At 37.3% G+C, this 13,402-nt stretch overlaps 4 protein-coding genes across 11 annotated transcripts in view; 1 reads left to right on the forward strand and 3 right to left on the reverse strand.

Annotated features, from left to right (window-relative positions):
• LOC111445483 overlaps positions 1-1,994 on the reverse strand; it is a 9,797-nt gene extending 7,803 nt beyond the window's left edge. For 3 of the 4 annotated variants that reach the window (XR_002710862.1, XM_023083883.1, XM_023083884.1), the window contains exons 1-2: positions 1,338-1,994; positions 35-121 (exon numbers count right to left, since the gene is read on the reverse strand). Coding sequence is in view for 3 of the 4 variants with exons in the window: in XM_023083883.1 (XP_022939651.1) it covers positions 35-121; positions 1,338-1,808 (558 nt within the window). In the remaining variant the exon portion in view is untranslated. Of the gene's footprint in view, positions 1-34; positions 122-248; positions 316-1,337 lie in introns of all 4 variants that reach the window. The other variant, XM_023083885.1, reaches the window with a different exon arrangement.
• A 1,051-nt stretch (positions 1,995-3,045) lies between these two features.
• Positions 3,046-6,794, forward strand: LOC111445486. 2 transcript variants are annotated; one of them, XM_023083891.1, is made up of 6 exons: positions 3,046-3,153; positions 3,184-3,215; positions 4,514-4,684; positions 4,999-5,833; positions 6,054-6,205; positions 6,318-6,794. In XM_023083891.1, the coding sequence occupies exons 3-6, from the start codon at positions 4,551-4,553 to the stop codon at positions 6,424-6,426; spliced, it is 1,230 nt and encodes a 409-aa protein (XP_022939659.1). In that variant the 5' UTR covers positions 3,046-3,153; positions 3,184-3,215; positions 4,514-4,550; the 3' UTR covers positions 6,427-6,794. The 2 variants fall into 2 exon arrangements, with proteins under 2 accessions (XP_022939659.1, XP_022939660.1); XM_023083892.1 differs by lacking the exons at positions 3,046-3,153; positions 3,184-3,215 and adding an exon at positions 3,225-3,312.
• Positions 6,439-10,296, reverse strand: LOC111445487 (uncharacterized protein SYNPCC7002_A1590). 4 transcript variants are annotated; one of them, XM_023083893.1, is made up of 7 exons: positions 9,994-10,296; positions 9,698-9,888; positions 9,570-9,615; positions 8,874-8,956; positions 8,662-8,778; positions 7,757-7,817; positions 6,439-6,600 (listed from the first exon to the last, which is right to left on the reverse strand). In XM_023083893.1, the coding sequence occupies exons 1-7, from the start codon at positions 10,211-10,213 to the stop codon at positions 6,470-6,472; spliced, it is 849 nt and encodes a 282-aa protein (XP_022939661.1). In that variant the 5' UTR covers positions 10,214-10,296; the 3' UTR covers positions 6,439-6,469. The 4 variants fall into 4 exon arrangements, with proteins under 4 accessions (XP_022939661.1, XP_022939665.1, XP_022939662.1 ...); XM_023083897.1 differs by having other exon boundaries at positions 9,989-10,080; XM_023083894.1 differs by lacking the exon at positions 6,439-6,600 and having other exon boundaries at positions 7,430-7,817.
• An 896-nt stretch (positions 10,297-11,192) lies between these two features.
• LOC111445141 (glycine-rich cell wall structural protein 2-like) lies at positions 11,193-11,792 on the reverse strand. Its single transcript, XM_023083377.1, has one exon. It carries the CDS (start codon positions 11,790-11,792, stop codon positions 11,193-11,195), a length of 600 nt encoding a protein of 199 aa, XP_022939145.1.
• Positions 11,793-13,402: the final 1,610 nt, after the last annotated feature.

The following is a 13,402-nucleotide window of genomic DNA, read 5'->3' on the forward strand; positions in this document are numbered from 1 at the left end:
AAAAAAAAAAAAAAAAAAAAACTCAATGACTCACCTCAAGTACATACCCAAGTTTTTGTACGTTCTTCATCACAGTAATCAACATTAATGATTGTGGATCGTTCTCCATGCTTCCCAAGATCTGGTATAGGTGAAAAATATTAGGAAAAATAAAATTGGTATTTGACTTAATCCCTCTATGAATTCAGATCCAGATACTGTTCCTATGCAGTCCAGAGTAAAATGGGAAGCCATATATATAAACCGACTTTTTATGTTATCTTATCTCTGAGCTCATCACTTGGTTTTCACCATTACATGGATATGCTTTTCAATCTGAACTTGATGACAAGCAAGTTGATAATTAATCATAGTCATAGAAACCCAATTATTGAACAGAAAGAGCACAAGAAAGAGACCATTTGCTCTCTACCACAAGGACTAAAATTCTAAATACATCACAGATTGATAGAAATGATCATGTTGATATAATTAAACATGAACGAGTATATAATTCAAGATTAAATTTCATTGAAGAATCAGTACCAGTCGGTGATCTTTTTTTTTAATAATAATAATAATAATAATAAAAAGTATTGGGCAATAGTGATATTATAAGGCGAAATGTTGCTCAAAGCTTTTTGCCTCCTCCTCGGCTTGTCTTCTTAAACCTTCTTATGCTTACTAAATTTGGGATCCTTTTTCTTTTTTAAACTCTAGTTCCAAACGTTGGCCTCCGTTCATTTACACTGTCTGGCGAACCTCATTTCTTATTTTTTGAAAGTAACTCAAAGATTCTGAATACAAACATCATTTGATAATCCAAAGCACTGTGAAAACTGTAGTGTTATTACAACTATAGGCATTCCTGAACTGTAACTAGCCTCCATGAACAATAAGATTTATCCTTTCAATGTTTTCATAAAATTTGTTCGTCACAAATTACATAGATCCGTAGAACTTGAGGTCATCCTCCAAGTGGATAATGATTATGAACCTATCAGTACCATTGGGTGGTGATACAGAATCCAAATAAATGGTCGTTAGCTAATCTACTTCACACAATTGCTGTGGATTCATACAAATAAACATGACATCGGAGTTCGCTTATCGTTTCGGGATAGTGAAGGGGGGCGGGGATGGAAGGTTCCAGCTGATAGGAATCTAGAGCACTAACTCCCAAACTGGCTTTAATAAATCTTCCATTCATGGGGGACTTGAGTGTTTATGCACATTGTGAATAAGAAACGCAATCAAATAATGGCATAAGCTAAGTACTGACAATCAGTAACTTGAACGCAAGTAGTTTCCAATATGAATAAATGAAAAAACAAAACAAAAACTCTGGAAGAACTCACTAGAGCAAGTCTCGGTGCACGAACGCCACGGCGATCCTCCTTCCGCACCTCGTCGAGCCCATCACCTTCCACCAGCCTCCTGGAAATCCTCCCTGGCACAAACTTCAGCGAGCTCCCAAACTTAATACGCTCCATAAGCCACCGCTCCTTTTCACTTCCAGAGCGAGACATCAAGCTAATCGAGTTCTGCAACAACATAGTCCCGGTAACAAATCCGAATACCGCGAAAACGACAACAGAGTAGAAAAGCGTTTGCCCTCTAGCCGGAAGCCACCAGAACAATCCCTTGCGATTGATCCGACACTGATGAGATCGGGAACGACAGGCTGCATGATCCAATGAGTCCTTGGCTCGCAAACGGAAGTGACCGGAATTCCGCTTGATAGGAAAACGATCACGAATCGAGTGAGTAACGGGGACGGCATTTCCACTCCCATTATCATCAATCTCTGAAGATGAACTTCGTTTCATTCAGATGATTCTATGCTCTGATTTACCTCGCAGAACGTAATGGAAAACGGTTTAGCATGGATTGACGAGAAGAAATGACGAATGGCAGATGAGATTTTGTGAACCTCAGATGTGAATTGCTCTCACTGCCATTTCATGGCTTCATTTCCAAGAAGAAATTACACAAAAGAACATATTCCAAGTCGGCTAATTTTCCACAAAATAATAATAAAAAATAAATTACTTTCTTTAAAATCATATTTTCCGAAGCCCTTCAAATATTCTTTATTTTTTAAATTATTTTACTGCAACTAACCATATTACATATCGTCATTAGTCTCACGTGTAACGACTCAGATTCACAGCTAGTAGATATTGTCCTCTTAAGCTTCCCCTCAAGGCTTTAAAACGCGTCTGCTAGAAGAAGGTTTCCACACCTTTTTGGTGGTTTGTTCTCCTCCCAACTAATGTGAGACATCACAATCCACCCCCTTCGGGGCCAACGTCCTCGTTGGCACTTTTTCCTTCCTTTGATCGATGTGGGACCGCTCCCAAATCCACCCCCTTTGGGGCCTAGCGTCCTTACTGGCACATCGCCTCGTGTCTACCCCCTTCGGGGAATAGCGAGAAGACTGGCACATCGTCTGGTGTCTAATTCTGATACCATTTGTAACGACTCAAGCCCACCGCTAGCAGGTATTGTCCTCTTTGGCCTTTCTCTTTCATGCTTCCCCTAAAGGCTTTAAAATGCGTCTACTCAGAGAAGGTTTCCACACCATTTGAGTGGTTTGTTCTCTTCCCCAACCAATGTGTGACATCACATCACAGTTTTTAAACGCGTCGGTTATGGAGAAGTTGGAGAGGGTTCCACATTTCTTATAAGGGTGTAGAAACCTCTCCCTAATAAATGTGGTTTAAAACCGTGAAACTAACAACGATATGTAACGAGTCAACCCAAACAAAATCTGCTAATTGTCGGCTTTGACTATTACAAAGGGTAAACAATGAGTTACGGGAAGGCCCAAATAAGACAGTATGGTGCGTAACTCCGAGAGACGCCTTTAAAACTGTGAGGCTGATAATGATATATAACGGGTCAAAGTGGATAATATCGGTTAGCGATGGACTTGGAATATATATACACGCGGATTGGGCCATAGAAGAGGCCCATTAAGGTTGGACGGCCCAATCCACCCAAGAGCAACAACAATGGGACATATATTTCAACGTAATTACATTCATCTCTTAAACCTGCCATTCCCGCCCCCCTGGCCATTCGCGTTGGAAGTTTGTGAACGTCGCAGTGGCTCACCATAACTCGTCCGTAGGGTTTTAGAGCTCTTCATTTCTCTTTCTCCTTTTATCGTTTTCGTTTTCATTTTCGTTTTCATTTTCATTTTCATTTTTGCGCTCTCTCTCGGATTGCAGGTAAAGTTCTTTCAGTTTTTGCATCATTGTCTTGCTTTTACACTGCGATTCTATCACTGTTGGCTCCGCCCCCTTCCATGGCGATCATTTCTCCTGTATAAGTGTATCATCTGCTCTCATGAGTGTCATAGTTTCATGCAGTGTTAGATTTTGTCCTTTGGGTTTGTTATCTGGATTGCACTTATCGGCATCTTTCTCCAGTTCTGCTATAGCCTCTGGTTCTTGGAGAATTGTTGGTTTCATGTGCCGTTGACGTGTATTTGGGTTTGCTCGTCGTGGTTAAGGATGTGGTGTTTTGATTGTTCCCTGGCTTTGATCCTAATTTTAGTTTTTGTCCGAGATTCTAATTTTTGAACTGTTCGTCTCGATAATATTGCAATTGCGAGTGATTTTGGCAGAACGGACAATGTGTATTTGTAGATATGGTGGAACAGTGTTTTTGACCTATGGAACACTTGGTTCTTGAACTCTTCTTGAGTCCAGGATCGTTATCTTGGTTAGGTTTGTTTGTTTCCCTGCGCATATATGCAGACGCGTTGTACTTAGTCTTCAACTTAAAGTCAATTCGTTAGAGTTCTGTTAATTTATCATTGTTAGTCTTTCCTGGCTCCAGTTGTATTGTTTAAGCTTTTCATTCAACGGTAGTGGTGTTAACCACTCGGGGTTGGCGGGGTCGTATTCGAATGGCTGAAGAAGAAGTAAAGGGGACTAATTGGTCAGCTACCTAGACCCACAAGTTTTCTTGACTACCAAATATAGAGAGTTAGGCAGTTATCGTGAGATTACTTGCTGCAAGCAGCAGTTTATTCATTTTCATTTATGATCTTCGACTTCAAATAATTGGTTACGATAACTTGCTGCAAGCAGCAGTTTATTCATTTTCATTTATGATCTTTGACTTCAAATAATTGGTTACGATAACTTGCTGCAAGCAGCAGTTTATTCATTTTCATTTATGATCTTTGACTTCAAATAATTGGTAGCTCAAAAAGTGGATAATCGAACGTGCTATATCAGAATTTGTGATCAGGACTAAAGTTGGCTTCTCGTATACATATGTGATATCAATCTTGTTAAAATTCAGAGTTGAGAGACATTAAGCAATCACTCCACATGATGCAGGTTGTTCATAATAATTTCTAAGTTCTAAAAGGGAAGCCAGCCTGTTTCTGTAGTATCTGTTAACTGATCTTGTTATTCCATTTGTGAAATTCCAGTGGCTCTTATCACATCCAATTCATTCTGGATCAAACTTCATATGAACAGGGTCATCTGATTACTGCTCTGTTATCTTGTAGGTTTGTGCTATAGGAAGTGTTGAATTTTTTGGATTTCATGCATGCTATAAAGGGTGGGTGGATAGGGCGTCCTCTTGCCCTAGCCAAAAGCAATGAGTCCGAAGGGAGGAAGACTAGAATTCGGCGTTCAAAGGAGGAAAGGAAGGCAATGGTTGAAGTCTTCATAAAAAAGTAACCATACAATGGTTTAAATTTTAAGTCATATTTTTGCTTCTACTGATCTATAGAACGCATGGATCGTTTAGTTCATCAAATTATTAATTGTCCCTGCATGATGATATTTCACCTACAATGGTTTACTTGGGTTGTTCGTGTTTAAACATGGATCAATGATGTTTGGCACTCGTTCTTGGTTTTGCTTATGACACTGTTTTCTAGTCGAGCTTTTGGATAGTAACCTATTTTTGCTAATGACTAAATCTAGATAGTGTAATTTATTTAATTAGTAAAAATATGAAATAGGATCATAACATGTTGCTTTGCAGGTATCAGGAATCAAATAATGGGAGCTTCCCCTCGCTCAACCTTACTCACAAGGAAGTTGGTGGATCTTTCTATACAGTGCGAGAGATTGTACGTGATATAATCCAAGAAAATAGAGTTCTTGGTCCCGGAAAGTGGTTATTAGAAGAGCACAGCACTGATCATTCACTTGAAGAGAATCCACTCCACTCGATTGCTATTGAACCTCAATCTCCTTTAACGATATCATCAGAGGAAGTTGATTCTCCAGTCAACTACAACCAATACATAAATGAAGAGCCAATCTTCGTGTCAGATGAGCAATGCACTTCAACAAATATTCAGGGATCACAGAATGTGACAGTAATTAATGGCAGCCCGGCAGATATGAGTGACAAGGATTCTGATGAACTCAAGAAAGTAGAGGAAGTGGTGAGAGAGGAATCAGGAATGCCATTTAATCATGTAACTCCTTTTACAACAGATGTCGTGGTAGAGACATTCCCATTGAATTCGATTTCTTGGGCCATCGATAGTTCAGATGTAAGATCTGAGACATCGATTTCAACCAGCGCCTCAGAAAAGCAACCGAGTCATACCATGGAGTTAGGATCAGATGTTGGCTTGGTTAACATTAAAGGTAATAATTCCACGGCTTCTGGTTATGTAGTCAAGAAAGCAGATGGAAATTGTGCTGCTCCATTATCAGAAACAAAGTCTGATTTGGTGGAGGTAGCACAAATTGTTGAAACCTCTAATGGATCACCTAGGAAAGAAGGTAGCATATATGAAGTTGAGGGTCCTGATACTCCAATACCTGTAATCTCTGAACAAGGCCAGAAATCTAGTGAAACCAAGGTGAGTGTTCTACTTTTTTTAAATTTCTGGTGTATTGGTACAACTTCTTAGAGTTGACTTTCAGATTATGACTGATTGTGGGGACAAAAGCAATTTTACTCGAGTCGATCGAGGCCAGTTGAAACTTTTGATTATGACTGATCGTGGATGACGTTTGGATGTTCATATTTGCTTGTTTCCATGTTTTTGAAAGCCTAATTTGAATCTGAACCTTTTGCAGGCTCCTAATGCTTCTCCAAGTGTTACCAAGAATCTCAACAAGGCATTCAGCAATAGCTTTGACCAGACCTCAAAAACCAAAGAGGAGACAGGGATCGAAAATGAAGTAGAGGCAGAACAGAATGGTGGCTCAACATTAAATAGAATCAATCTGTAAGAACATCCAGTGCCCCCTAGTCTTCTTCACAATCCAAATTAGTCAAACATTTAACATGGTTATGGAATAGTTCAACCACATATTCATCTTCCACGCGTTTTTTTTCAGTGAATCATGGGAAGGGATGTCCAAAAATTCTTCGAAACCCAAAAACAACCCGCTTTTGGAAATCTTTAAAGCATTCATCGGTGCATTCGTGAAGTTTTGGTCCGAGTAAGTTCTATGATTGTTAGGTAGACAAGTAGAGAGGAGTTATTTTCCTACCACAGAACCTGTCCGTCTCCGTACCAAGTTGCAGTCGGTTTCCCCGTTCGCTCGAGTCGATTCCATCCTCGATGTTTATGAGTTAGGAAACTGGATATTACTGGATGTGGGTTGGCACTTCTGTATTCTGCAGTAAGAAAGAAGGTTTAGGAGTAGTAGGCATATCCCACCCCTCAGTTGCAAGGTAAGTAAAAGCTTGTGTGTTTCCTTTTACTGTAACCATGAGCTATGATGCCCCATCCCCAATGATTTTCTTCCAGATATGAAGCTTTCCTATTCCTTTTTCACAACCATATGATACGAAAAAGGAATTTATATCTACATATTCTTTCGACTCAAATCAAACCGAGTATATTTGTTACTCTTTTAAAAGTTAATAGTTTCATTTTGAGCTAAAAAAAAATTAATTTTTTATTGTTGTGTATAATTTATTATTTTTTAAAAAAAATAAGGATTATGAGAGAAAATAAGCATAAATTTGTAAAAAAGAAAAAAGTAAGAAATTTGGAAAAAGAAAAAAAAAACAACATTATTATATAGACAAATTTAGACTCAATGAATGGAATTAATTAAAAGATGAAAATTATTGTTTTTTAATAAATGGGTTGGTCTCTCCGGAAATTTTATCCTCAATTATTATATTTTATCCATTCTTCTATTTGGGGTATAAAATATTTATACATTGGATAATGTTTTTTTATTTCAGATTTATGAATAATGTTACTTTTATTTAATATTTATTTTTCCTTTTCTTTTATTGGATATTTATAATAATTTTGAAAGGATCCAGAAATATGGGTTTGTCCCATGTAGTTTATATATAGAACAAGAAACTTTTAAGTTATGGAATTTAAATTAGATTACTTTTTCATTTATATCTTAATAAAGCTTATAAGAATCTAATCATTCATTCATATATATCAGATAAAATGGCATGCAAATAATTAACATTATCATCAGAGCAATAAATCCAAATTATTCTTAATGACTTCAAAATATAGCTCCAATAACATACATGAACTATATTTTCACTAAATACCATGAAGAAATAATTTACATGCACTCATTCAACTTGCTAAGAATCAAAATTTTACTAAAGCCATATCCTGATGAATGTGTCTTGGCTTGGCAAACAAGAGCATAAACAGCCTAAAATAGTGTTCCTAGACTCCTAGTACACAAACTCTTGCGGATTCAAGAGTCCTATGCGAATGTCGAGGGAAATAGAACTTCACGAGTCGAAAATCGGGGCATAAATTTTGAATATGAATCTCAGATCTCACCTGTTCCAAGAGGTTGCCTTGATGTATCACCTGAGGCCCATGCTTGATAGTCCTTCACAAGCTGCACGACACAATCATGCCACTCAAGGATTTGTCCATATAACACAATAGTAAAGATAGATAGAATAGACGACAATATATCAGTATAAAGGTGCTGACAAGATCAGTTAGAAGTGTGATGAAATGAAATAATTTGTACGAGTTCATGATATGATGCAACGGGTTTAGGATTACGCCACATCCATAGCCAATCATCAAGCAAAATTCATCCCTAGAGTTGAGAGAAAATGTAACAGCCCAAACCCACCGTTAGCAGATATTGTCCTCTCTAGGCTTCTCCTTTCGAGCTCCCCTCAAGGTTTTTAAAATGCGTCTACTAGAGAGAAGTTTCTACCCCATTATAAAGAATGCTAAGTTCCCTTCTCAAACTCAGGTAAGATCTCACAAAAAAACTCTATAAGAACCAAAGTTTTATATTCAAAACGATGCAAAAGCTCTATATTGCAACTCTAAAGTGGATATTTACAGCCTTATAAAAAAATAAAAAATAAAAAAAAAAAGTCAGATAACTAGTCAATAAAAAAATTCTATTAACATGAAAATTAACAACTAAGCGACTATTAACTACATTATACAAATTTCTAATAATTCACCTACATCATTCACCCCATGCTCGGCATTTAAATTATAAAGAACAAAATTCAGATTTGAAGGCCATATATTGTAAATTTCCACTTAAAGTTTTTCTACTTCCTGCAGATTACAAATAATGCACACATAAATATCATTAAAGTTAATAAGAGGATTTGCACATGCAGAGAGCTGGAGAAATAAGAACAGGTACTAAAATCAAGCAAACACAAGCAACATGTTCATTATTCAGTACAAAAGGTTTTCCATAAAACCTGGGCTGTGAAGCGGGGAAGCATAAGCTTCAGTATTTGTTCCAGTACTTGGGTCCCAGCTGATTCAATTGCTTGTACAGGAATTGCACGAAAGGCGAAAGGAATCTCGATGTTAACCTGGATTTCCCAGAACAAGGCAATTATTTTTTTTGTACAGGTAAATGAAAGCATATTCTTCCAGTGATAGAGCTGTTGAATAAAATTGCCACTACCTCAATGACAGTGTCCGATGTGAGTTTCTGCAAGGGTGAGCTGCCTCGATTGACATCATAAGATATCTGGTTCACCATATTAGCTGCATTCCGACACCAAATCAATGTCAAAGCAGCCCTGAAAAAAGCATAAACCAAAAACTCAACATGATGAAAGGGCTGCTCTTCCAGCAAAACAACTTAGAACTCACGGAGAGCAGCAATACTATAAGGATGCAATCTAAAGCCAAAAAATAAAAATGCCATTACATAACTCTTGCTTTACCATACTTGATGCTAATTACTTGGATAGGCCCAGAAAGTTGCTCTTCGACTTATCACTCGGGCACGTGGCAATATCAGACTAGTTAAAATTCCTCAGAAAAAGGGGGGAAGTTCTTCATTATGCAGAAGAAGATGGAGTTATGCTGACAAAAGATGATATTCAATGAACAGTCTAATAACTCCAAATCCTTTATTCTTGCACTTGATTTCTAGGAAAAAGTAAACCAAGAAATGAGAACTAATTCTTCTTATAAGCTATACAACATATCTGATTATGTTTCGAAGTGATGATATGCAATTCACAATTAAAAGTGTGAAATCAAACATGAAAACGATTTTGAACGAAATGCATGTTTTGGAGTGGTTTTCACATTCACAAACATGCCTTAAATCCATTTCTACACACTAGTCAAGCATAATTTAGATTCTCACCATCAAATTTATCATTCTGTGCAACCACGATTGGCGAGCCCTCAAGCTGAATGTCATTTAGATGTGTCAAAATCAGAACATTTCCAGAAAACTTAAGAAACGAAACAGAAACGCAAATTTATCCAGACCTTACACGACAGAAGCTTGATGCAACAGCCATTAGGCTGCACTTCAACTCGAACAATCAAAACAGGGCAAACCTCAAAAGCAAAGAACTTAAATCTATAAACATAGCACCTAAAGGTGCAATCATCAATCCGCTCAATCCTCTCCGCATCCAACACCGAGTACTGACTAGCCGGCAAACTCATATACTCATCTACACCATCCAAACACAAAATCCCTCAAAAATCAAAAAAACCAAAAAACACATTACAAAGAATCAAAAGTTCATCTCAAAATCCAAAAATGCTTCTAACATTACTTAGAGGCCGCGCCAGCTGCCGAACAGTGACGGACTCGCTCCTCCGGGCTACGAAGCGCGCTTTCGGATTGGAATTCGCGGAGATTCGAAGCGAAGGCCTGGGAGAATCATCCGCAGAGGAGGCAAGTATAACGAATGGTCTACGAGTGATGGAAAAAGAAGTTCTAGGGCTTCTAGAGTGGAGTGAAATGGAAGTCGGCGAGCAAGAACTCAACGCCATTGAAGCGTTCGAGAAATTTGCAGAGAGGAAGTGGAATGGATATCGATGTTTGAGGCTTTCCGTGAGAGATGGATAAGAGGATGGTAAATGGCGCAGCTGTTATAAATATAGCCATTAATTAATTAATTAATTATTTTATTTATTTATTTATTTATGTGTTGTCCTTTTAATTATCTAAAATTATAAATATATAATTTTTTAAATTGTTAAACAAAACTAACATAATTTTTAAAAAATTTATTATTATTTATTACAACTTTATTTACCTCTATGATTATTCTTTTAATTATTTAATTTCTAACAAAATTTTAATTTAATTTTTTTAAATAAATAAATAAATAAATAAATATATATATATATATATATTAGCGTTACTTGAATTTAAAATATTTATAATCCCAAGAGAAATGTCTCAACTAGATCGACTCGACCCGTAAACACTTCCCGACAATACTAACCTCTCGTTAGAGGGTTAGTTGAAACTCAAGTAGCTAAGTTCAAAGAAAACGATAGAAGCGAGAGTGCTAGCAATGCAACCCCATTTGAAAGCGTTAATGACACAACCCTGATTTGGTTTGTAACGGTTTTTAAGATCCATCCTTCGTTATGAAATGAGACCTCGGGATGTCGACATATTCATTAAACTTTCTTTTTATTTTGAATTTGTTTTAATAAAAATATAGAAACTAAATTAAAATAAAATGTAAGGTATATGATTAAGACGGTAATTTAACCCTAATAATAATATGGTGTATAAGGTGACTCTACATTTAGAGAACTTTACTACAACGTGACGTAATATTTAACGATGTAAATATGCACCATGCAATGCAGCCTCACCACTAACGGCCTTCGATGGAAGTCGTCAATGGCACCGCCGCCTTTATTCTTGTACTTGTTCTTTAATCGGACACCTAAAGCAACAAACTACTACAATATTGTGACCCGACGAAATGTTATTTCTATCGAAGATTTGTTTTCACGGCGAAATCTCTTTCCATCCTCTGCGTCCGGAGCCATAGCCCGACCCGTATCTTGAACCATACCCGGAGCCACTCCCAGTGGAACCTCCGCCTCTGCCCCTGCCCCCGCCCCCGCCTCCTCCTCTTCCTCCTCCTCCTCCACCTCCTCTACCGCTCCCACTTCCAAATCCGCTTCCGCTACCGTATCCCGAGCCGTAGCCTGATCCATTTCCACCTCCGGAGCCTCCGCCTCCGCCTCCCCCTCCTCCTCTACCCCCGCCACCTCCGCCCCCGCTTCCTCTTCCAAACCCTGAGCCGCTCCCTGATCCGAATCCGGAACTGGATCCAGTCCCACCACCACCTCCACCTCCACCACCGCTTCCTCCACCGCCGCCTCTACCGAACACTCCATCGCCATCTCCCTCACCGTATCCTTCGCCTCCACCCGACCCAAAACCAGAGCCGTAACCCGAACCCAGAAATAGTCCTCCTCCTCCTCCACCACCTCCCCCGCCTCCTCCTTCACCGAAAGCTCCTCTCGGCGATCGGGCAGCAAAGGCGAAGTCCACAAGAAACAAAGCCAACAAGGCAACCCCTACCGCTCTGCTGCACGCCATTTTGAACCTTCTCAAATCTTAAATGTAAATAATTTTTGAAATGTTCCGTGAAGAAATTTGCAACGAGGGCTTCCCTTTATATAGCAATTTGAAAAGGTGAGCTTCTGACACGTGTACCCCTCGGAACATAGCTGATGGTTACTTATTTTTGGTGGTGGGGCCGCCGGTGGACGGTGGTGCTGTTGGTGGCGATAATTTTAGTGGACAAAAATCTTCCCAAACATTATTAACTAATTAATTTTAAAACAATACAAACTTTCAATTAATAAATATTAGTATTTATACATGTCTTTTTTTATAATTACCATTTCGACCTTTCCACTACTGATCGAGCTAAGCCATTTACTCTCACGCTCAAAATTAGGGTTTGTTCATGTAATCTGGTAACCTAACCTATTCGAATTACTCAACCCAAATCATAAAATATTGATTTGGATTATATTGAATTCTTGAAGAACTGAAAATTCGGTTCAGCTTGTGAGTTGACATTTTTTTATCCGGTCAACTTGACCAACCGGAAAATAATGTTACAACCAAACTATATTTTAAAAAAATAATTAAAAATATTTAATATTTCTAACCGATATTAGTAAGATACTGTGACTTGTAAATATTTGATATTGATGTAATATATGTCGTAGATAAATATGATTTTTTTTAAAAAAATAAAAAAATAGTTCTTTTTTTTTTTAATCCAATTCAACTCGAAAACACTATGAACCACACCATCTTCCAATCCCTTTTTTATTTTTTTATTTTTTTGGGTTGAAAATGATTTGATAATATATTTTTTAAAAAATAAAGAAAAGAAAATTGAAACATTTGAGATATTGTCACGTGTATTCCAGAGCTTGAATCCACTCTACTATTAGCGTATAAACCTCTTTTTAATAAACTCATTTTAAAATGTAAAGTTGATTATGATACCTATCAGATAAAAACAAATAATATCTGCTAACAGTAAGAAATATATTCAAATTATTTTTTTCTTATAATACATATAATTATTATATATATATATATATTTAATTATTTTATGGATATTAATGTGAGGATATAATTGTTTAATTTGTATACCTGATGTTGTATGCAAAGTCAAAAAGGTATTTTTCAGTGGGAAATTGTAACTCATTTTCTTTATTGTTCGAGTGTCAATATACGACGTACGTTTTAAGGAATCGAGCTATCATTAAGTGGAAAATTAAAGAAGGGTATACAAAAAACGTCTTATACCTCTCAATAAACTACAAAAACGACTCAAATCCAATAAAATTAAGTTAGTTTGTTAACCGATGTCTACATAAAGGCATTAAACCGAGCCCTTCTTAAGCTTCTGCCCCAAGCAAACTCTTACTCACTGTGTATGTTTTCAATGTTACCCTTTGAGATTTGTATGCCTTTTGTTCGGACTTTTCACGTAGGGTTTTGTAAATCAACGAGTATGCCTCACTTTTTCATATATTCTTTGTGATCTCTCCAATGAAACATGAACACTTCTGTCTGAATAACATGTTCGTTTCTAACACTTTAACCACCACCAACATGAGACGTTTTACTAGCTGAATCCGTTCGTTGGGTCAAACATTTGTTAAAAAAAAAAAAAAAAAAAA

Source organism: Cucurbita moschata, unplaced genomic scaffold, assembly GCF_002738365.1.
Source record: "Cucurbita moschata cultivar Rifu unplaced genomic scaffold, Cmos_1.0 Cmo_Scf00007, whole genome shotgun sequence".
Classification (NCBI taxonomy): domain Eukaryota; kingdom Viridiplantae; phylum Streptophyta; class Magnoliopsida; order Cucurbitales; family Cucurbitaceae; genus Cucurbita; species Cucurbita moschata.